The following is a 25,013-nucleotide window of genomic DNA, read 5'->3' as shown; positions in this document are numbered from 1 at the left end:
GTGGGTATATTACTCCGTGCTTTTGAAGGCACGTTAAGCGTGTGGTATCGGATCTTAGCTTAAAGCACACCTCCACGAACCTGCACTGGAACAACGTACTAATGGAATATGCCATCCCCCCCCCTCCGGTTGACAGAGGGGAGGCCTGAGCCCAGCAGTGGGGCGTATACATATAGCAAGCTGTCTATGTATGTATTATTAAATTAGTTATTTCTTTATAACATAACGAATACTTGCAGTTCCTATCTTTAATCTTCTCTTTCGATCTGTAAAATATGACACATAAGCTATATGGCGTTGCGTGAAAATTTCCATTTCACGCCTTACGCGCCTCGTGCTTAGTAGATCAATAAAAAAACGATTTCATTTTGCGAATACGATTTACATAATGTCGTACTGAAACATCATTATGTTCAGCTGTTATTTATTTCTAAAGAAACAGATTCGTTGAAGTTAAGCTTATCGTTCGCGAAGTGGTTCGTTTAACTAAGCACCCTCTTACCTTATTAATAAGCGACTAGTTTTCTTTGAAGTTTGCATGGAAATAGATATAGGTGCTAATTCCTGTAAATACCATCTAATTTTATTTTAAGTTATATCTGTCCTTTTCTTATCCGCCGAAAAGGAAAGGGACGGGTAATCGACAAGCATAAAATTTATGGAACACACGTCAATTTTAAGCACAAATCTAAACCAACCGTCTAAAAATTTTACGTCAGTCAATAACCCGACACATTAATTTACTCATTCTTCCTAAAATTAAGAGCTGTCAATCATCCGTCCCTTTCCTTTTCGACGGATACGAAAATGACGGATATAACCTAAAATAAAATTAGGCGGTGTCTGCAGGAATCGGGGCCACTATCCCGTGACGTCATTAATAAAAGCGACCAAACGTCGTACTCATTGTTGCTTAAAAGTAAAATTGTATTCGCAAAGAGAAAATTAAATCGAAAAAAATCTAACTCGGACAGGACTTGATCCGCAGCTCCTGTGAAGCTTGCGCGGTTCTTGACAGGCCGCCGTGGAGAAGTCCCGTCCGAGTAACAATTTTTCGATTTAATTTTCTCTTTTAGTTTCCCTAAGCACGAGTGCTAAATAAAAAAACATTTAAAATGAGATTTATTTTTATCACATTCGACAAATAAGTTACCTATAAGTACTATAATGCCTAGGTACGTCCCTCTATGGAACATATTTTAGAGGTGTTGAGAACCTTTCTGTATCTTTGCATGCAAAAACGCTTTCAACGTCGCCACTTATGTCAAAAATGTTGGCATGGTTTAGTAAGGTAAAGTAGGTAAGTACTTACCTACCACAACATAATAATGAGTACCGAGTAGATACTTGCGTTATGCTGTTGTATTTTGTGTAGCATTAAAACGTACTGTAATAAAGACTGTGATGGAATTCAACCGTTGAATCCTAAGGATTACTTAAACTAAAAAAAACTAAATACTTATCAACAACAAAATATTCAAAACAACAACGCTCTGAAGTCTGATAGATATTAGTTTCATTACCAAGTCTCTAACGGCCTCTGTGGTACAGTGGATGAGCGCTGTGCTGGGCTCACGATCCGGAGGTCCCAGGATCGAATCCCAGTAGGAACTTACCACAAAAATCCCTTTGAGATCCCTAGTTTGATACATTGCAGGCTGATCAGATCACCCGATTGTTCGAAAGTAAGATGACCCGTGCTCGAGAGGGCACGGTAAGTAGTTGGTCCCGGTTACTATTTACTTTTAAATAAGTATGTAGTTGTTTCGCAAAGCTGCGTTTCCTCTTAGCAAGTCCCATTGTTGTTGCGCGACATGTTACACATGTTGCCCAATGTTGAATTATAGCGCGTAACTTTTATTTAACAACGACTGTCTAAGCATCTAACACACATCTGTCGTCGAAACATGTCGCCAGAGGAACTAGTATTGTTGCGCGGTCACGTCTCACTTGACAACAATTAATGCTCAACTAACGATAGTCTGTAAACAAACAACATGTTGCGCTTCAGCTGGCAACGTCGCGTGTTGTTGTGCAACGTTGCCGTACGTACATGTTGAGCGTCACCTAGTTACCTAGTGAATACTCGTATTGTATCGAGGCGTAAGTCATGTCAAGGTCCTCTGGCGGCTCAATTTGACGGCTTTGGCGGGGGTAACCCTGACAGCAGGGTTGGCGAGGTCGATCGTTGATCTCACAACCCACATGAGAGAAGGAGATCACTAAGTAACAACAACGAACAAGTAAAAACCAATCAAGTGATTATTCTCCACGATGTACAGGTAAGTAACCTATTGTTCGCAGATAAAAGAAGGTAAATACATTACAAGGAAAACGATGGCCATAGTGATTAGTTACTTTCCTTTATTAGGTACATTTTGCACATTTCTCGTAATAATGCCAAAATACAGATCTATTTCAGAGCAATACAATGTGGTTTGTACATTATGTACGGATACTCAACTACTTAACTTTTTTAAAGATTATATATTCTATTTACATTGAAACCGTCTATGACATGCATTTTCAACAACATACATTAACAACAATATTTAGAGCCAAAATATCTACTGTAATTATCGCTAAAATATAATTACATAAGTGTTACAACATATACAGAAATAATGGTATACCCACGATTAACAGACATTATTGCATAATTATTATTATTTCTTATTGTGATCTGGCATCTTAAGTTTACGTTGTCATTATGTACGGTACCTATACAACACGCCCCAAAACAAAATATTTATTACAATTGATTATTCGTAAGATGTATTAAGTCGCGTTTTTAAGTAAATTCGTCGCGCCTACTTCATTATTTATTATCTTGGGACACCCGTATTTAAATGCACTCTGCAAACATTCCGCCACATTCATAATCATACTAAATAGTAAGCATGTGATACGATAGTAAGTCTAAATTAAGTATTCTCTTAAGTATTGTGCAAACTACCACACGGTGTAAGAGACACCAAATCACAATATCAATCACGCGGAGCGTTTAAAACTGCACCCAATTCTGTTGGCTGGCGGGCGTTACTGCGGGTTGGCTGGGCGCGCTGCAACAAGGAGCCACGGTAAGATGCTCTACTCTTATAAATATTTTACATGTTATAATATAATATGTAGTTTGGTGAGTTGTTAGATATGTTAAATGTGACTGTATGTACGAGGAGCTCGGTGGCGCAGCGGTAAACGCGCTCGGTCTACGATTGTTGAAGTAAAGCAACTTTCGCAAAGGCCGGTCATAGGATGGGTGACCACAAAAAAAAAAGTTTTCATCTCGAGCTCCTCCGTGCTTCGGAAGGCACGTAAAGCCGTTGGTCCCGGCTGCATTAGCAGTCGTTAATAACCACCAATCCGCAGTGGGCCCGCGTGGTGGTTTAAGGCCCGATCTCCCTATCCATCCATAGGGAAGGCCCGTGCCCCAGCAGTGGGGACGTTAATGGGCTGGTGATGTGATGTAGTTTGGTTACTTTGACAGCAAAACCAGTAGTAGTCACTGTGATCCTATGGTACGCCGGCTTGCTTTCCAAACGGGGAGCGCCGGTTCGACCCCGGTAACGGACTTGCACCAATGAGTTATTAATTTATGTTAGTTGGCTCGACCATTATAAACGGCGATCCGGCACACCTATCACGTTGGTCTCAAAGAAAGCTCAGTGAAGTGTGGGTAAATAGTTCAGTGCTTGCATTAGCCAATTGTGATATAGTCGTATGTAAAACCAATAGTCACTCATGTCGATACCGGGGCATGAGAAACTTAAAAGTAGGCAGAAGGGAAGACCCATTGACTATTAAGTCTATCACGATAGACCAGACGTGATTCCTTATAAATTATATAAGTTACTCCAATATGTCTGCTTCCGTCTGTCATTCATATTACTTGAACCTGTTCAATCACTTTCCCTCCCCTGAACAAGGCGCGACGCAGCGCTCACGGTTAGACTACACAAGTCTTTGAATCTATGGAATCTCAAGGCAATATTAATCTTAACAATGCCTATGATTACAGCATCCATTTAAAAAAAATGAATAAACATAATTGAGTCAAATTACCAACATATAGCATTACAGAGGCCAAAGACAATTATCAAAGCTAGTTAATTTCACATGTATTCCGTAATAGAGAATATTTGCTTGCTCTAATATCTTTGTTAGAGGTGTTGATAGGACAGTAGCTTGGTAAATGGGCCTCCATGTCAATTTGCAAGAGGCAACTAGAAAAACATTGAATGTTTTATGAAAAGTAGATTGGGGAAATAAACATCCACTGCCACCTGGGTAATCTGCGACATGAGACATCCCGCGCAGTTTAAGTCAAGATTTATGCTATTAACAAAAAATAATATAACATTACTTTTTCCATACAACTTATTCTAGATTTGTCTCTTGGTCGGAAGAATGGGGGGCGCTAAGGGCTCTTCCACCCAGTAGGGAATATAAGACCTATCCGGAGATTGTCGAGGTGGGACCTTTTCTTACCTAGCAGCAGTGGCAGAGTTGAATTCTCCCCAGTCGGAGTTAGCTGCGGGTGTGGGGGCTGCAGAGGGCGAGGGTGTATGCTGCGGCGAAGGCGGCGGCGGCAGGCGAGATCCGCCCCCTGCACCCGCGCCCGGCGGTGGCGGCAGCAGCCCGCCCCCGCCTGCGCCCACGCGTTTCGGCCGGCTGCCTTCACTGCCATCTTTCTTCTGCAAATTATATTTTTTTACTTTCGTGTGAAATCAACTCTTCTTGTCAATAACACACAAACAAAATTGTATTTTGCAGGTATTGAGACAGGTATAAATACAGTATATAAAATGGTGCAAGTACAAAAAATTTAAGAAAGATGTATTTATGTACATTATTTTTGTGTGCCCTTGGTCTTGGTTCCATACAAGACCATTAACCCGGCCCCAGGGGGGACAGAGTCATCTTCTCTGCCCTCCACTGGGGCAATTCCTGTTCGGCGCGTCCTTGCCGCGGGGGTGGGCGCCTCTTACTTCAGTAGGCCGGAGTAAGATGGTGGCTGAGTTCGAATAGGGACCCAGACCTACGGGGTATAACGTAGAACCCTTGCCCAGGGATACGGGTGAAGACCTCAACGGCTGCAGAGGCGGAGATGGGAGCCATCGGTACGGCAATGCAGGACGGAAGGGGCATGTCACAGGGACTGTAACCTGGAACCTGACAGAGGGCAGCAGTAACTGTCAGTACTATTCAGAGGCAGAGGACAGGAGTCCTAGTATGGCTTTGTAATAGACTACTCTGGGCGCCATCCCATTCGCGTCAGACAGAGTACTGCGGGGCGGAAGGCAAGAGGGAAACCACTGCCCTATTTTTCCCTAAAAAAAGTAGCATGGACAGTATTTTACAGAAATGCTGCACCGACAAGAGCGTGGCTCTTAAATTGATGATGATGTATTTATACAGCAGAGTGTTTTCTAATTTTTCTAAATTCAAAACATGCAGTAATGAAAACTCACAGTGATTTTCATATTGATTTTGATAGTCTCTCCCTCTTTAAAGCCAAGGTCCAACTGTTGGTGAGGTGTGGCTTCTTCATGTTCTTTCCGTAACCACTTGAAGTGGTCTTGTAGGGCAACATTGAGATCAAAGGAGTCCGACCTGTCGCCAAATCCCAGACCAATGTACGCACTCCGTCCTGTAATTAAATTGATTTGAAATACATTTACATTAATACAAATTATTTTTATAAATATTATATAATGTACAAACAAAGAGCAAAAGTTTAGTCACTGAGCCCAGCAAATTATTTGTAAACAGTGGTGGAATTATGAATCATTAGTTGTCATAATCACAAAATTTAAGTTTTTGTAGGTGCTTTTGGCCTATTACAGAAACAACATGTAACCAAGATGTCTTAAGTGCACCAGTTCATTTATTACTTTGCAAGAAACAGAATGGACTTTTGCACCTTATCATATTTTCATTTTTTTGTTAATGTGGCATCCAATATGGAAATAAACGATTTTTCTTTTTTCTTTCCTTCATTTATTTTCTAAAATGTGCACTGTTAGCAAACACATGCTAATGAGCTTGTTTGTTTATAAGCTAATGTACATAATCAAATTCAATTATTCATTAGTCATTCATTACACACATAAATGCTAGAGTGCATTAGTACCCACTAATGTCAAAAATAGAGATAAGATAATGTGTGGAAAAATAGATATCATAAAAAATATATCAGCTTAGTGTCTCAGGGTTAATTGTTGTTTTTTTATTCTGATATCAAAACTCTAAAGTAGGGCGGAGGGGGCGTATCCATATATCCTGTCCAATATTATTGTTTATACATAGGTATGGAAAGACTTACCATTGTCATCTTGGATTTTCACCACAAAATATCGAGAGCTGTCCGTGACTGATTCCAGCGCTACCCCGGGGTATTTGTCGATGGGACACTTGGCAAACAACTCTCCTGTTGTTTTGTCTTCCAATTTCATTATCAGTTCTTCACCTTTCGCTACAAGCCTCATACGCCCAGTCCATTGTGGTTCTTGCAAGTTCCAATCTGCAGCCCTGGAAAAAGCCTTATCAAAACGCTGCCCATTTTAATTAAAAGACGAAAAGTAACTAGTACACTCACCTATAGCCTCTATTTGAGGTTTTTGGAGGTATTTTGAAAACAAAAACTTCGTTTTTAACGAGTAAAACACTTTCATATGTTTCCATGGCTCATCAATTAAAACAACTTTCACTAACGGGAATAAATAAAAGCGATATAGACACACGATATGTTTGATAAACGAAAACTATACAAAAACTTGGACCAACCAAGGATATAGATATATTGAAAATTCGGAAATGATTGACGTGTTATTTCATTCACTCATAGGAATTTCAATCTTGTAAATCATATGTGTATGAGACATTCTAATCGATCTCTTACTCACTAAACATTTATTACGTTTATTATATTTTTCATTTCTGATTTTATAAGACATATTTTGTATTTATATTATTCATAAGACAAATATTTTATTTGAAATATCTGAACCTAGAGAGAAATTATTGAGCGTTATTCAATCTTTTCTCATACAACAACCAGCAATGTACAGGTAAATACTGAATGTTGATTGTTTCCAGAATTAGTGGAGAAATTTCAAATGTCGCGCTTAATTCGTACGGAAAAAAGTATTATAGATTTAAGGGAAACGACAAGTTACCAGTAAAGTTGTATAGTAACTATCTCTTTCAAAGACGATATCTATTGACATTGGCTGTAAATAATAAAATTTTTAAAAAAAATCTTTCAAGTTGCATTAAATATTTTGTGTTTCACAATAATTTAGGTAAATTTACTTACACTTCGTAATTTTCTACACTTTCAAATCTGAATTTTATTGCGTTCCTTTTCATAAAACAATGATTTGTTATTGGTTTTACCATGAAATAGAAATTGGGGTACTTGTTGTGAATTGAAACTTTCTATTAAAGTTGATTCTTGTTTTTCTTTACAGTCCTGCAACTGAATCAGATTTTAGCACTAAACTTGGCAAAGTTCGGCCCCAAGTAATACACTTATAATGGCGTATAATGTAAGTACTCTTGTCTTTATACTGTACTACTTTATAGAGTACTAATTAATACTAAAACTAGATTTTTCCCTAGCTGTATTCATAGCTATCATAGCTAGGTGCCTATTTGCACCCGTTTTCAACATAATAGCTACTCATACATAGATAGAATGTCGACATTCTGCAGATGGAGTGCATGATAGAAAAATGAAATCACTAGAATGAAGAATCATTTTTACAAACAACAGACAGATGTATAAAGAAACATCTACCTACTATCGACTCAGCTTGTATCCACCCACAACTGGGTATAGGCCTCCTTTCTTAATGAAACTTATTTGTTATAAATTATTTAAGTCTATTTACATTATTATAATTATAATTATGTACTCAAAACCGCTGTGTGTGCATGAAGTCTTTAATGAGAGCGGAAGAAGCAAAAATGGTGTATCAGATCAGGATAGTAAGTGGAATTCATGGTCTCTGCCTATCACAACGGGAAATACGCGTGATCTAATATTGAATAGATTACCAGTGTTTTTGTGGTATTAACTTATGGTCAATAATTTATGCTCCAAAAAGCACTTTTGTATGATCTACTTCTTCCGGTGTGTGTCTATTCTGTTCCTCACGTTAATGGATGATAGTTAGATATATATAATAATGGCTTTGCTACTGTGAAATATGTAAGCCAAAAAAATCCTTAGCACCCTGAAGTTAAAAAGTTTCTTTTGAAAATCTTGTTTTGACATAATGTCGAGCCATGCCAATGCCATGCCTCGTGTGTCTGATTTCAATGTCATGGCATTACGTAATATTTATAAATGGCAACAAAGTTCGGCTTGGTTTGTGTGCCCGTACGGCAAATTAATTTTCATTTAGTAGATTCCTCTGGTAGATTCCATTGCTTAATAAAATAAAATACACTGTCATCTGCTGCGTTTATTTATTAAATCACATTCTAAAAAGGTAAAAATACGGGCGGCGACCAAATGAACTTGTATAAGACCTACGTATATTAATGTGCATTAACTACATAATATAAAGTCTAAATATGTCCCACTGCTGGCCAGTACGCCTTAAATAATAACACGACAAATTGGACAAAGCAACGAGCTGAACCTTCTGAACTGTACCTACCATTTTTAAAGCGAATAAATGTATTATCTCTACAGTCTATAACGAATAGAAGACATTAGTTCTAGTCATCTAGTGGTAGGCGGCAGTTCCTTCTCACTCTACAGTGATTCTTCGAGCCGGTTATAAGCCAAACAACAACAGTAAAATTGAATAAACTAGATAGGTAAATTGTTTTTTACTTTTTTAAAGGTACACACATAATTATACACATTTATATTTTTTGGTAGAATTGTACGACCAATAATGGTCACACCGTATTAAGCTTTCGATGAAAGAAAATGGCGACTATGCCTATCTTCGTAAATAAATCGAATCGTTTTTCACTTTCGTCATTGTTATTGGTGTTAAAATGCAAAATCTGTGTAGTCCGCGTGTAAGTGAAGTGAAAAGTGTTAAAAGAAACACGTATACAATACATAAAATCGAAATTATGTAAGAAGAAAAGTCAACCTTTCTACTCAATGAATGGGGCATCTACCCAAATGCATGAAAATGGGAGACTTGCGACTGTTGTTGTTTATGATGATAATCTGTTTGGTACGATCATCGACAGAAGCTGAGAGCAACGAATGCCCACAGAAATGTGATTGCCTTAAAAACGTTGTATCTTGTTCAAAGAAGAATTTGGTAACTGTGCCAAAAATTCCCAAGTGGGTGGAAGATTTAGATCTCAGCGACAATAGATTGAATGAAAATGTTACGGAAGGTTTCAACAAATTATTAAACCTGAAAGTTCTAAAATTGGATAAGAATTCAATGTATTCTATACCAAATCTTTTAGAATGTAATCAGATAATAGAAGTCAGCCTCAATAGGAATAGCATTACCTCTATCAACACGGGCCGATTCTCTGCGAATAGTTCTCTGAGATCATTGTTTTTGAATCATAATCATATTCAAATAATTGAAGATGGGTCACTAAGTAATCTGACCAATTTGGTAATTTTGAAATTAAATAGAAATGAAATAAAATCCTTACCTAACCATTTATTTATGTCACAGTCTAATCTCAGAACTTTGGAGTTAAACCACAACAAACTACATGTGATTAATGGACTACTGTTTCAAGGATTATCTAATTTAACTACAATCAAAATGAGATCCAATAATATTGACAATATAATGGACGGAGCCTTCTTTGGATTCAAGTCTGTGAATTTGCTACAGTTAGATCACAACAGGATAAGGAGTATTTCTAAAGGTTGGATGTATGGGTTAGAATCATTGATAACATTGTCTTTATCCAATAATTTAATAGAAGAAATTGATCTTGGTAGCTGGGAACTGTGTACCAATTTAGAAGTTTTGGACTTATCTCATAATTATTTGGTTGAAATTGAAGGACGCTCTTTTCAACACTTGCTCAATCTTCGTACACTTAATTTGAGTTACAACAATATATCTTCCATCTCTCAAGAAGCCTTCAGTCACATGTCTCAGCTACAGACACTCTTATTGAATAACAACAAAATTTCTTGGACAGTGGAAGACATGTCTGGACCTTTCTCTAAGTTACAAAATTTGATGAACTTTAGTCTAGCACACAATCACATTAAATCAATAAATGCAAGGGCTTTCGAAGGACTTTCCAACCTTAATGAATTGGACTTGAGAGGAAACAACATTGCATCAATTCAACAACATGCATTTGAATCTATGCCTAAACTGAGGAAATTACATTTAGATTCCTCCTCCTTGCTTTGTGATTGTAATATACTATGGATTGTAAAGTGGATTAAAGACAATGCAAAGCATAAATATGTAACTGCTACATGTGCTTATCCATCTGAAGTGAGAGGTGTTACCATTTCTAAGCTGAAAGAAGACAACTGTGGAGATTCTCCAAAGCCTAAAGTAGTGGAGCATCCCAAAACACATCTAGCAATAAAAGGAAGATCAGCAAATTTGGTCTGCTCAGCCACTTCAAACCCATTTAGTAATATGACATTCCTATGGAGAAAAAACAATGGTAATGTTAGTAATCCTACAGTATATGAAAATACCACAGTCTCCTCTGGTGGACAACCTCGAGCTACCTCAGTGTTGGTGATTCCAAATGTAACACACGCAGACTCTGGTAAATACCAATGTGTAGTCAGCAACAGTTTTGGTACAACTTACTCTACAAAAGCAAGAGTTAATATTGTCACATTCCCTAGATTTATTAAAACCCCCACCAATATCACTGTGAAGACTGGAGAAACTGTAACACTCAACTGTGCAGCTACAGGAGATCCACCTCCTGAAATATCTTGGAAAAAAGATGGTGGCAATGACTTCCCTGCTGCTAGGGAGAGAAGAATGAATGTCATGCCTACTGATCATCTGTTCTTCATAGTTAATGCTAAAACCACTGATATGGGTATCTACAGTTGTGCTGCCAAAAATCCTGCTGGAACTATCATAGCTAATGCTACATTAACAGTATTGCAAGAACCGTCATTTGTGAGGGTTATGGAAAACAAAGAGGTGACCAGTGGAGATTCAGTAGTTCTGCAATGTATGATATCTGGTTCTCCTAAACCAATTTTGAAATGGCTAAAGGATGGCACACCTATAGTTCCTACAGATCGCTATTTTCTGACTGCAGATGATCAACTTCTGATCATTATAGGAACAGAGTCTAGTGACGCCGGCCGTTATGAATGCGAAATTACAAATGAGCTTGGTACTAAAAAGGATATGACTGAGTTGCGAGTCTTGCCACCTGTGGCAATTATGGTGAACGAAGAGGATATGACTGGTATAATAATAATAACTGTTGTGTGTTGTGCTGTGGGGACATCTATAATTTGGGTGGTGATTATCTACCACACGCGACGACGTATGGCAGGTGCCATGCACAATTTTCCCACCGAAAGTATGAAAATGACACAAGTAGTGCATAGTGATAGTGATTCGCCTGTTGTGTTTCCAGACAATATATCAGAGCACTCGTCGTGCAAAGATAGTGGGACAGGTGATTCAGCTAAACAAACGAGCTTTGATGGAGTGCCTGCAGATAGGAGTGAACAAGTGCATTTCGAGACTGCTGTCTGTCGTAGTTATTCTCCAGTGCCAGAAGCACACAAACTACTTCCTTCTTCATTTAAGCCATCTATTCAAGTGTGTGTAAATACATCAGTAACACCTGCTACTTACAGTTTTTCTAGTCACAGTGATAATGTTTAAGCTTGAGAAATATTTCTACAGATTGATAATATTGTATTATTTAATGTAATGCCTTTTCACTAAGTACATTACATTCATATATATTATTATTTACATTACAAAATAATGTTGTTACAAATTATATGCATAGTCAAGTACCTCTTGTTGGTGTGCTGTGGCTCTTAAATTAGTGATATGATGCAAGTACCTACCTATTTTTGTAAATTCTTAGTTGAGACAAAGTAAACATCGTTTATTTCCTTTATTTCTTACACTTAAACATTTACAATTAGATATTTTGTATTTAGTGGAAAAGCAGAGCTGTTAAATAAATTATTATACTTTTGTTTAGTACAAAGTAAATGCAACGACCTTGCCAGTATTGGGTTTGATATAAAAGACTGAATGTCATTTATGTGTATGATCATTGTTATTGTCTAGTATAAAATAGGCAATAATTGTAGGTAATGAATATATTTTTTAATTTGAAACTTGTTAATCTTTTTGTCATTATAATGATTAGTCAGATAACTTTATTACACTTTCTAAAATCATTGAAAAGTGCTCCTTTATTCAGGTAAATATATGCAAATATTATATTTTGTTTATCAAATATATGAGCTGTGTGTAATGTATTACATTGGGAATGTATTAAAAATCTAAGTATATATTCTAAGCTCTAAGTATATATTCTATTTTAATCTCTGGTTAATCTATATTATTATAATTATATAACTATATAGAAATAGTTTATCTATGACATCTAAAAAGGAGCCTTCAAGTATTTTTGAAGATTTACCTAATTATTTGTATGTTTTGAGATTTTAGTTTAAAATGTTTTAATGTGATTTTATTACCTAATGAATGTTAAAAGAAACTATTAATTTTCCGTTATGTTTCCACTAGTTTCGAAAGATACTGTAACTGATATTAATAGAACAAAGAGTAACACTGTAACAATAATTGATAGACTTCCTAATTATAATGTAGATAATAGATAACAATAGTTACAAGTTTTGATTATTTAAGAATAAATGTAACAATAATAATGGATAGAGTGAGATTTACAATTTTGGGCACAAATGAGAAATGTCTGTTGAATTTCATCTATAGAATATTCTTGCAAATAGATATGTATTTTATACACAGTATGTATTTTTTCTGGTGAGCTTCCAATGTTGTTTTTTTTTATAATGAAAGTTATAACATTTTATAGCAATTGGCAAAATGCATTTGAATAAATTAAGGTACTGTGGGTCTCGTCATAAACTAAAGAACAAAAAGATATTTTAGGTCAAGATGTGCATGACCATAATTGATCCAGAATTGTAATTGAAATACATGTGGCACAGGTACCGAAAGATGCTAAAATTACTGAAAAATGTGTTTTAAATACTTGTGTCAAATAATGGTTCCATTGTTTATACCTATAGTTTTCCAGAGAGTTACATACGTCCTTTGTTCCCCTGTCCATTATTGTTAGCCTATCAATTTGGTGATTCCTTGCTCCCATTTCCAACCCAGTGAAGACTAATTACGCGATGTTTAGTATTGTAATAGTAATGGCATTCATAAACTCCTAAGTTTTTAAAACTGTTAAACTAAGGTCATAATCTACCACCAACTACTTGATTCGCGATGAGAATGCGTTTTATGACATTGTATGATAGAGCTTCAGAAAAAAATAGTCTGATAAATAAACACAGTATAAACAACGTAAACAACGTCGCCTCTTACGTGTAACATACGTAAAAATATTTATACAGAAAATTTTCTGTGTATAAATAGATGCAGCTTTACATGTAGATTTTATGGCAGCTATAAGTAATTAGGCTACGTAATGTTAGTTAGTGGCCTGGAGCATTTTTTGCATGGATTTGATATGTAATTTTGGAGTTTTGTACGGTTTAAATACAAGACTATGTACATACCTAAATAGAGTAAGAGTAATTATTGTGTAACTATTTATACTTTGTAGAATAAAGTTGTCTTAAAGAGTAACCTGGATTTGGCTTTTCATTCTTTACTAGTGTAGTTCAGATTCTATCGGGATCTAAAGATTTCCTTTGATACTGCATTGCTGAAAATCCTTTACTCAATACGAATCAGACTGATAAGTAGAAAGACTTACGAACTACAGACAGTCAGTATTAAGTGGGTAGATACCTACTTCCTGTACAATATCGCAAAATTCAACTGAAGAATCGTCTCTTGTTCCCGAACGTACAAAAGTAGCTGCACGTTGTCTTCTGATAGGTTGTAGCTCTGCCCACCCCAACGAGTACTGCGGGCGTGAAACGAGAATCAAAATATCAACATTCCATTACGCTTATCATTCTTTGCTTCATCGTATCAGTCGATGATGGCCGCGTCTCCCTCGCGCACTCTTTAACTTCATAGAACAAACTTTTCGTTTAGTTATGACTGGACCGTGATTTCGTATACTACCGCAATAAGAATTACAAGCGTATGTGTTACATTATTATTAAGTTCGTTCCACATAAAAAATAATTGCTGCGAAAAAAAAAACATTGCTGGCACGTGTAAAATGATTCATAAAATATGACTGTATCATCATTCATCATCTACATAGGTCAAGACACCTGTGTATGATTCTAATGACTAATCAGTACCTAGACGGCGACAATTCATACTCGTATTCCCTTAAGGGGTAGACAGAACAAAGAAGCGATCCAAAGACAACTTGTAGTAGGTACACTTCGTTTATCGTTTGGTCCGCTTTCACAGGCGACGATCGCCTTTTGCGACACCCGGGATGATAAGCAGCTGGCTAGAGGCATTCCATTTTTCCTTTGATGCATTACCGATTGATCGAGCACGATGTGTTGCGTAGGTATATTAAATGTATAGCGAAATCGTAGCCCCGCCCACCGTGTGCGTCAAGCTAGCGGCCTCAAAAAAAAAATGGGCACGAAAAAATAATTTGACCATACCAAAAAATAGTACTCTTATTGAAAAAAATAGTACCTGTTGTAAAAAAATTAGTACCATCACGGTTCTGGATTTATAGCCATGTTTTATTGCACTTGCTAGCTTGACGGTGAGCGAAATTTGGCGAGAGTTAACGACAAGGTCTTTCGCTTTGATTTAAACGCCAAAAAATAGTACCGAAATAGTACTTACCCCCTGCAAAATACCGAAATGAGTACTTCAACGGTTCCAAAGTTATAAAGGCAGTTCTTTGATCCCGCTGGCTTGACGTTTTGAAAATACCTATTATCTAGGGAACGCTTGCATACTTCAGTTTGTAACTAATGTCAATAAACTCGTATGAAATAGTACTCCCTACCATCATAATTTGGACCTGATTCCCTTTGTAGAAATATGTCAAAAAGTCATTATAACCTATGTCATACATTTATCAAGACAGGTACAGTCGCGAACAAAATTATTACACATGCTCAAGAAGAATGTTGTCAGATTTTAGTATTTTTTCCCCATTTTTGGGTAAAAATTGGTGAAGTGCCAGGGTTGTCAGATGAAAGTAATATCATTGTTGAAACTCTTTGAGTTATTCTACAAATACTGCAAATTGTTTATTAACAAACACTTCGATCCGTAACAAATTGAACATGAAGGTATAAATTATAAAATAAAATAGCAGATTAAAAATTTATTATGATGTATTAAAATCACAGATTGTTTTCAATAAGAACTAGACCCATGCAGCCATTTTCTATTAAAATTATTGCATATGGGTGTATGCAATAGCAATTTTTTGTAATAGCAACACTCTGAAGTGCAAAGAAATGGTAGGGTAGACCTCCAAAATGGCAATACTGGCGATGGCAATACTTACGAATAAATTGTGAGGTTATGTAATTGTCTACGTGACTGTATCAACAACAAATGTATGACATAGGTTATGATGATTTTTTAACATATTTCTAGAAAGAGAATCGGATCAAAATTATGATGGTAGGAAGTACTATTTCATACGAGTTTATTGAAATTAGTTACATACTGAAGTATGCAAGCGTTCCCTAGATAATAGGTATTTTCAAAACGTCAAGCCAGCGGGATCAAAGAACTGCCTTTATAACTTTGGAACCGTTGAAGTACTCATTTCGGTATTTTGCAGGGGGTAAGTACTATTTCGGTACTATTTTTTGGCGTTTAAATCAAAGCGAAAGACCTTGTCGTTAACTCTCGCCAAATTTCGCTCACCGTCAAGCTAGCAAGTGCAATAAAACATGGCTATAAATCCAGAACCGTGATGGTACTAATTTTTTTACAACAGGTACTATTTTTTTCAATAAGAGTACTATTTTTTGGTATGGTCAAATTATTTTTTCGTGCCCATTTTTTTTTGAGGCCGCTAGCTTGACGCACACCGCCCACCCGAAATACTTATTATCTATATCACACCGCTCGATCCCGATGCTTTGTGCAGTTGTGTCTGATCAATCGAGGGCATTTACTTCCAAGAAAGTAAAGTTCCGAGCAGTCCCAGTCTAGTAAAGAAATACTTGCCTATATAACACAGCGTCTCGCCTGTATCCCGAAGAGGTAGGCAGAGGTGCATAATAGACCTCCTCGCCAGCTATGTTTAAGTCCCATGTAATAGAGAGCGAGCCTATTACTTGTCTTTATCACATTAAAAATATGGTTTCCTTTTCTCCTTTCAGCCGGGTTATGGTCAACCAGGTGCGGCAGGTGGTCAATTGGAAATCGGCCATGGTCCGTACCCCTCCATTGGCCCGGGTGGTGCAATCTCCCCACAAGTGCACCAATGGTTCCGGGCAGTCGATAAGGATCAATCAGGATTCATCACAGCTAATGAACTGAAATCAGCATTGGTTAACGCGCAAGGGCAGACATTCTCGGAGGCTGCTTGCAAGTTGATGATCGGTAAGATTAATCATATTTTTGACGATGACAATGGTCTTATTGTTATGGATTGATATTGGAACTCTTATTACGATATATGATAGCGAAGAATTGAAACTTTATTTGGCGTAATTTATGATACATTTGCTTGGGACAGCATTATTCACTACCACATAATACTCGTAGAAGAAAGAGGTTGGAAAAGTCAAGTGAGCGCGAAACGAGCGCCACACAAGTATGAGCAAATAGTCATACTTCAACTTTGCTCTTCACTCGCTCGCAACGTTTACGACGCATGGAACTCCGCGATACAGTGGCGGATTTACAAATTTGCCGCCAGTAGGCTATTCAAATTTTGCCGCTCCTACTGACCTCTAAAATTCAATACGCTAGTTCACAATCAAATTACTTAATTAGTACTTTTATTCTGTTAATAAAATTGCAACTTTCGGATTTGTATTCTATCGTCCTCATTACATCGGCTTTTTCCCGTTATTAATGTGATTGTGAAGTAAGTTGTGTCAGTTTCTAGATTTTTTTACAGCAGTCAATTTAGTGAAGTGTATACTGTTGAGCTAAAACAGCAGCATGTAAGTACTAATTATCATAATTCATGTCGTCCAAACCGTATCCGGCGACGGTGACTCCTGAATATCTATCCTGGATCGATGTTGTGGTGGGCTCTGATGTGGCTGGCGAAACCGAACTTCGACTTGAAGATCCGGTCATACGGCACACAATAAAGCTGGCCTGACGAATTGAGTGTGTGGGTTTTGATCGAGTCTTCCACATTTGGCGCTTTGCGTCGAGATCTTGTAAACGCTTCTTTTCAAATAAATTGACGCTCTTGTGAACGGCGCGGCGTCATTCCGGTCTAAGACAAACACAATCCACCCAACTAACTGTTGGTATCTCACATGCCACGAGATTGCGCTTAAGCACGTCTTTGTAACGCAGATATTGCCCACCATGTTTTCGCTTTCCGCTAGAGAGCTCGGAATAGAAAACTGCTTTCGGTAGTCTGCTGTCATCCATTCGCAAGACGTAACCGCACCATCTCAGTCGATGCTTTATGATGAGCGCTTCTATCCCGGATAGACCAGCACGACGCAAAACTTCTGTGTTAAGGCCGTTTATACACTCGTTCACAGTGTCCTGCATAAGTTGATTGCCGATGCAGCTTGGATCTCAGGTAAACTGAGAACCGTGTTTATGTATGATGACCATAAGAGTCGTCCATTGTCATACCGGTTACGAAAGATGTCCCAGCACGAGTCGTAATTGTCGGCGCTGATATTCAAATGCTGTACGAGCTTTTCTGGTTCACCTCTCAGTTTAGATTTCAGTAGCTGCACTTTTTACGACTTCGTTAGCATATAAAAATCGCAAAAAGACACCCACTTGTTATAGTTTCCGTTAAACTCGGGTATATCAATTTTAGGCGTTGTTTTCTGGCGATTAGTGTCTCGACGTTAATTTTAGAAGCCGATTTTTCAAAAGCACTTAAGTTTATTCTTGTCTTTAGATGAACTTGCCGTTTAGTTATCTTTCATTTGGACATCAGTTGTAGGGCGTGGTGACATGAGAGATATAGATAGTTTTTCCTTGAACATCTTCTGTCGTGTTTTGTCGTATAAAGCTACCGTTTACTTGAATGACGTAGTCCATGTCAGGCGTCACGAGTGGTGCAAGTTTCCCGTGATTCATGCTAAACTCAGCCCAGTGAGCCTCCAAAGCCTCTAGACGTTTTTCTAGATAACTGAAAATCTTCCGTTGAACAGTATCCTTGGCGTAGTTGGAGGTGATTTGCTTGATGTTATCGTAGTTCACATTCTGTTTCTCGAGGAGTTGATCTATGTCAGTTGCCATCGTGGCGTCAATTGTTAAAGCTTCGCTGGAAGAAGAACGTGCTAGTTACACAGTGATATGTGCGCTTTCTCAATGCAGTTGGTGAGACCCGCTTGTGGCAGGCCAAAAGCACCGATTCGCTATCACAGTCATTAACACAACATTCCACTATAGTAGCTCGAAGGACCAAACGTTATAAGGACCAATGCTGGGTTTCGGCTTCAGCGCTCCACCTTCAGTTGTAGTTGTAGGATTTGATCGTTAACTCAATGATTCGTTTAAGTAGGTTTATTTCTTTATTTGCGCTCGTGGCTAGTACGTATCGTTTACGTTGAGTGACCGTTTCACCAGCGGCGTAGCGTGGGTGTCGGCCGTCCGGGGCGGAAGACAATTTTGCCGCCCTTTTATTTAGATATTTCAATTTACAAATGACCACAGATTTTTTGTTTTAAATTTAATGATGTCTATATTCGTTACGCGCGTTTTTTTAAAATATGAAAAATTAAATGTATATTTTTCAATCCTTCTGAGATTTTTTCTTAATATTTTTTCCGTAAGAACCTTGTACAGATTATTAGAAAACTACAAAAAAAAATTGCCAAATCGGTCAAGCCGTTTCTATGTTATGTCGTGACAACGGAAAACGGGTTTCATTTTTATATACGGGTTTTTTTTTTGGGTTGATGAGGTTGGTAATCCACCTCACAACCCACACGATAGAAGAAGAATTTTATATAGATTATAAATTGTGAAATTTTGCCGCCCCCCTAAAAACCCGCCCGGGGCGGGCCGCCCCCCTGCCGCCTCCACTACGCTACGCCGCCGCTGCGTTTCACACTAATAATAATCGAGTGCACAGCGCTACCAAAAGCAGGGCGTAATGTTAGCAAAATATGTTCGGTTGAAGCCCGTACAGACGTAAGAATGTTCAGTACACTGTCCATTATACTAAAATATTAAAATTCTTGTCACTTGTTTCTTTATGTACTTACTTATATAATAATGTCTTTTTTATTTCTGTAAGACAAAAAAAAATTTAGGCCAAATTTGCCGCCCCCTAAAATCTGCCGCCCTAGGCTTCAGCCTACTCAGCCTACTGGTAAATCCGCCACTGCCGCGATAGTATACTAAAAAGTCGTCTTATAACCTGCAGGGCAAAAAATCTAATATCGACTATCATGCAAGGAGATCCGTCCTTATCGCAGGAGAGCTAAAAACCAGACATCACTTAGTATGATCGGTTATGTAACAATGACTTTACAGTTAGTGAGTTACCACCTAAGTCCAAAAAACACTTTTGTGTGCACCATCTTACGAATAGTTCCCATTAAAATTAAATATGCATTGCTTATAAAGTAACTATCAAATTTGAGAAGCAGTAGAGCTATCGTAGTTAACAGTTTGCAGGAGTAAAAGAAAGGTAAGTTGAACCGCCGACAGTTCTCATACAAAATGCGCGTTACGGCCTTTCCATTCTCTTTCTTCTATTCCGTGTTCACTACGGCCGGACAAATGGCTAGCGCTAAGGTCTCTCGTTCGGAAAAAAATTAACAAGTAGGTAGTACAAGTAACGATCTAAACTGTTTATTGGTTAGCGATAATTTATAAAAGATTTGTAACTTATGTTTCAGGAATGTTCGACAAGGATAACTCGGGCCACGTCAATGTTGAAGAATTTGACAAGCTCTATACTTACGTGAATCAATGGCTTGCTGTCTTCAAAACTTACGATTTGGATCAGTCTGGCAGCATCGAAGAACCGGAGCTTTCTAAAGGTATTGAAAGCAGCGCATTCAATAAGAATCCCTATCTAACTCCATTGATGTATAAGCTACTATTGCCTAACTCAAAGAAATGTCAGTAACCTAACCAGATTCTGTTTCATTGGGGGAAAATAATGAAAGGCTTTTTGTTTTTTCAGCATTATCGCAAATGGGATTCCGGTTCTCACCAGATTTCGTCAGCTTTATAGTGAAAAGATGCGACTCAAAGGATGGAAAAATCTCAGTGGACTCCTTCATTGTCCTGTGTGTTCAGATGCAACGGTTCACGGAGGCCTTCAGAGTGCGAGACACCCAACAGAATGGAACTGTGACCCTTGGATTTGAGGAGTTTCTCAAAGTCGCCCTAAGCTGCTCGTTATAATGGACGATACACAAACTTGCTACTACCTCAGATTTCCACCGCAAACTTTGTGACCTGATTAGGGGAAAAATGAGACAGGCTTGATAATAGATGCTTCTTGCCAGTTATTCTAAAGACATAAAGCAAGGCCTTCAGCATTTCCACAAGTAATATTTTAAAGATACTTTTACATTTCATATAGCATATAAATATTAAGTTGATATAAATAAAATTGTATGTCTAAGTTCTCAGCATCAGTGCTTTAAATGGGGTGTGTAATGGTTGAATAATAAAAGAGCTTTACTTTTTTAATAAGTGTTGTTTTTATAATTTACAATCTTATAAAATACTTAATTGACAGGAAAGTGACTTAAAAATCCAGGGAAATATCTGAAACAAAAGACAGGACATTGTTAGAAGTCAAAAAGCTGCACTTGTAACTCTGGCATGATTTTATGTTATATACAGCCTATCTCTTCCATAAAACAAATCATTAAAAATGTTAACTATTCTAACAAATGTTGTTGTATAAATGGTACCTACTATGATCATTCTTCCTTCTCAAAGCTTCAGCTTTTTCCAGAGAAAATACAACTTCTTGGAAGTTCTTTACAGCTGTCCTCATATTGGCTTGATGTTGAGCACTTTCTGGAGTGCTATCATCGAGCAAACTGTAGATTGTAGGTACATCCTCTAGTTTCATAGTCTTAGCATTGCCTGGCTTGAACACCACACACACCTTTCCAGTTTTTGGATGTATACTAAAGGGAGATTTCAGAAGATGGTTGAAACCTTTTGTGACATTCACGTCCAGCCTTGGGTAACAGTACTGTATCTTGATTTCTTCTACTAAGTACTTCATCTTTCTAACTGCACTACCATTCTGAAATGAATAAAGAAAAAAATTCTATCAAATTTTATTACAAAACTACATATAGGTAACATACAGGTAGGTAGGTGTTTAATCAATTTATTTATTCAATAAACAAGAGTAAAATAGACAAGCAGTCACACTGGTGTGGGCATTTGGAGGGTTCTCTATTGTATTCCCTAAAATTTCTTATCCTACTTTTTATTTTCCTTCACATTTTAGTCCTAAGTATCGAATGTCCTAATGATCCTAGTCCAATTTTGTTAACTCCTAGTGTTCATTGCCCTATTTTTTTTCATCCTAATGATGGTAAGCCCTAATGTCCATAGTTACAATCGTTTATATTCCTAAAATGTATAGTCCTAAATAAAATGTGAAGGAAAATAAAAAGTAGGATAAGAAATTTTAGGGAATACAATAGAGAACCTTCACCGCCGCCTCTCGGCCCTTCGGGCCTCGATGGTCACAAGTAACCTAACCCACTCGGCTATATGGCAGGGGGCGAGCAAAGCGAGCATAGAGCATACAGCCTTCGTAACCTATATCTACAGTGTCGGGATGCCGCGAATTTCCGTGCTCGCTTCGCTCGCACCCGTGACTGCTGTCGTTACGAAACAAATCTTCACCGCCGCCTCTCGGCCCTTCGGGCCTCGATGGTCACAACTAACCAAAATATGTCAAATAGATCATATAGGGAATGAAAAATTCGGAATTTCAAACTTTAGGGACATTAATATTAGAACTAAAGAATATTAGGACAAGTATTACGGTAGGATAATCAATATTTAGGATGATCGAACATTAGTACAATTAAATATTAGGAAAATGATGTTCGGAAAATCGACTTTAGGACTATAAACATTAGGAAATACAACAGGCCCCCCATTTGGAGTGACTATGGGTCAGTTGGGAAACTGCCTATTCTGCTGCTGAGAGATTAATGAAAAGAAAGGTATCTTATTCAACACACATACATACATAATATACATCACATAATATAATACACTACACACATTATACATATATAAATTATTATTATACATTTCCCCCTCTATACCTATACTTTGAAAGATTATACAACTTACTTCTCTGAAGAATGATTCATACAAATTCAAGAATGTTTTCCATCTGTCTACTGATGATTCTGGCATTTTCTCCAGCTTTTTCTCCACTTGTGATCTTAGTGTTTCATCAGGTATTAATTTTAAGAAAGCCTTCAGTCTGTTTTCAGTTGAGAGAAACTCTTGGTCCTGCAAAAGTTCTAAAAAGTACTTGTCAATTATTTCAAGGGCTCTCCTGAAACAGAAAATTACTGGTGTTATTATTTAGTCTAGTAAATTGATTTAATTATGATTGGTATAAGGCAAGGTCGTAACTAATAGACCAGCAACTTACATCATTACACAAAATTTTAGAATTAATGAAACCTAAGTGAAGTAAAGATATATTCAAACATTAAGTACCTTATACTAGAATGCATGTTTTCACTTCCCAGATGGACTTTTTTGGTCTGATTGTCTCCTCCAAAGATCAAGCAGAGATAATCGGCCACAGCTCCCCTCCCGGGACCATCCAAAGTCCTTGCCTCATAGTCTGATACCCAACAATGTACACCTCTTCTGCCAGAAAACACCCATAGGATGCTTTGAAATCCAAAGTCCTCTGAAACAGTAAATAAATAGTTAAAAAAGTAGTTCCTATTAACAAATTATACAGGCATTATTCAATAGATTATAATATAAAATACTTAATCACAAGGAAATAAACTTACCTCTTAAAGATTTGTCAATGATTTCACATGCAATGACCATAAACTTCCAGCATTTTTCACAGACCTTGGCTTCTTGGCAACATGTCCTCACTTCATCATAATCCGTAAGATCAATATCAAATACCAGCTCTCTAGCAAGTACCACTGAATCATGCCGAGCTATAGATGGTCTAAAATGATCAGACTAGTTAATTTTTAAATTCTAATGTATTGAAACAGCTTTACATGTACACTTTTAATGTTAGTACTTACTTAGTATTGTAAACAGCACCAATATCTAGTTTGTAAGGGCATTTCTTTTGTAGCAATGTTTGAAACTCTTTCTGATTACATATGGTTAAGTATCGTAAATACACATCGTCTGCTAGGGTAAACGACAACTCTCTGTTGGCGAGAGGTTGTGGACTGCTTCCACAGCTCAGCCACCGACAAAATATGTTCTGAGGAAATAGCCTTGTGTAGTACACAGGCAACATATCCGACAACAAATTCTCGTCATGTTGACCGACCTAAAAACAAAAAGAGGTCGTTAATCTTCAAGTTTCTTCTGAAATTATTGCAATTAATATATAATATCACCAACCATGATGTTCAATTCAATTCAATTTTTAATGTAAAAATACTACACACGAAAGAAATTGCGATATTTTTAATCTCAAAGATTATTCTCAAATCCCATTCTCGTGGAGACAAACGTCAAAATTGGCGCGAAATTGATTTTTTTTTTTGTTTTGGTTTTCCCCGAAGGGTAAGGCAAAGGGAACTATGCCCATACAGCCATGTCTTACGTATTTTTTTTTTCTTGATGATTAATGAAATGATGAAAGGTGATGAATGATGATGATGAAACCTAAGCCCCCACCCTCGGAGTAGACTCCTACTCCGAACCCCAAACGAATTAACTCAAAAGTCCGCATAAACTTTTGAGTTATGAAGCGGCTTCCCGGCACGAAGCGAAAATAGGCAGATACACTTTGTTCATTGAATACTCCAATATAATAACACTCGCGAATGTCTTCTGACTAACTTAATGCGATCATTAACCACAAAACACCACTTCGTATTAATTATTTAGATTACTCAATGAAGAAAGCAACTGTCCCGTTCCCTTTTCCCGCCGAAAAGCCGCGCGAAATTGAAAACGTCAAAAAAAAAAACATTAGTGTTGCGCACATTATTTTGTACTGAATACATACTAGTTACTTCAATATTCTAACAACAACTAATAATATACTAGCACAAAATAGTGGGTAGGTTTCAGACAACCAGATATTTTTTCTATGTGTGTTGAGTGGACCAGATTTCGAAGGCTGTGAATTATGGAAATCACCTTAGATAACGCCTTTTCCGTGATTGTCAAATTAACGATTCGTAAGTAATATGATAATAAACCAATTTGATTGTCATTAAAACAAAAGCATGTTAATAATCGGCATGGGTGGCGTTAGGCCATGAATGTTCCATGTATCATCGCCTTATAGTGAAAAACCACGTAAGCACCTTTTTGAAAAATCGTATTCTGATTTTTCTGATGTGATTTTCTTCCACAAACCTCGATTTCCCTTAGGTAAGTAATTTCAATCCAGGTAAATTTTGAGACCACAATTTTTGACCTAGATTAAAACCAGCGTGTCTTACTGCAAGCTTTTGTTAATAAAAATCACATCTGAATGTGATTTTTCAAAAAGGCGCTTTACTTATGTGGTAACGACATAAAGTACTATGATTT

At 37.3% G+C, this 25,013-nt stretch overlaps 3 protein-coding genes across 3 annotated transcripts; 1 reads left to right on the top strand and 2 right to left on the bottom strand.

Annotated features, from left to right (window-relative positions):
* Positions 1-2,344: 2,344 nt before the first annotated feature.
* LOC126367565 (NECAP-like protein CG9132) lies at positions 2,345-6,840 on the bottom strand. Its single transcript, XM_050011149.1, has 5 exons — positions 6,599-6,840; positions 6,326-6,531; positions 5,472-5,650; positions 4,489-4,694; positions 2,345-3,062 (listed from the first exon to the last, which is right to left on the bottom strand). The coding sequence occupies exons 1-5, from the start codon at positions 6,682-6,684 to the stop codon at positions 3,005-3,007; spliced, it is 735 nt and encodes a 244-aa protein (XP_049867106.1). The 5' UTR covers positions 6,685-6,840; the 3' UTR covers positions 2,345-3,004.
* Positions 6,841-7,214: 374 nt separating this feature from the next.
* Positions 7,215-20,957, top strand: LOC126367568 (peflin). The gene is made up of 5 exons (XM_050011152.1): positions 7,215-7,304; positions 7,473-7,550; positions 16,469-16,691; positions 20,150-20,293; positions 20,440-20,957. The coding sequence occupies exons 2-5, from the start codon at positions 7,539-7,541 to the stop codon at positions 20,661-20,663; spliced, it is 603 nt and encodes a 200-aa protein (XP_049867109.1). The 5' UTR covers positions 7,215-7,304; positions 7,473-7,538; the 3' UTR covers positions 20,664-20,957.
* On the bottom strand, positions 20,942-23,985 carry LOC126367550 (DNA primase small subunit). The gene is made up of 7 exons (XM_050011130.1): positions 23,868-23,985; positions 23,537-23,793; positions 23,285-23,454; positions 22,977-23,175; positions 22,599-22,809; positions 21,186-21,525; positions 20,942-21,032 (listed from the first exon to the last, which is right to left on the bottom strand). The coding sequence occupies exons 1-7, from the start codon at positions 23,868-23,870 to the stop codon at positions 21,013-21,015; spliced, it is 1,200 nt and encodes a 399-aa protein (XP_049867087.1). The 5' UTR covers positions 23,871-23,985; the 3' UTR covers positions 20,942-21,012.
* Between the last annotated feature and the right edge of the window lie 1,028 nt (positions 23,986-25,013).

Source organism: Pectinophora gossypiella, chromosome 6 (assembly GCF_024362695.1).
Source record: "Pectinophora gossypiella chromosome 6, ilPecGoss1.1, whole genome shotgun sequence".
Taxonomy (NCBI): Eukaryota; Metazoa; Arthropoda; class Insecta; order Lepidoptera; family Gelechiidae; genus Pectinophora; species Pectinophora gossypiella.
This window is presented reverse-complemented; position numbering and strand designations above follow the sequence as displayed.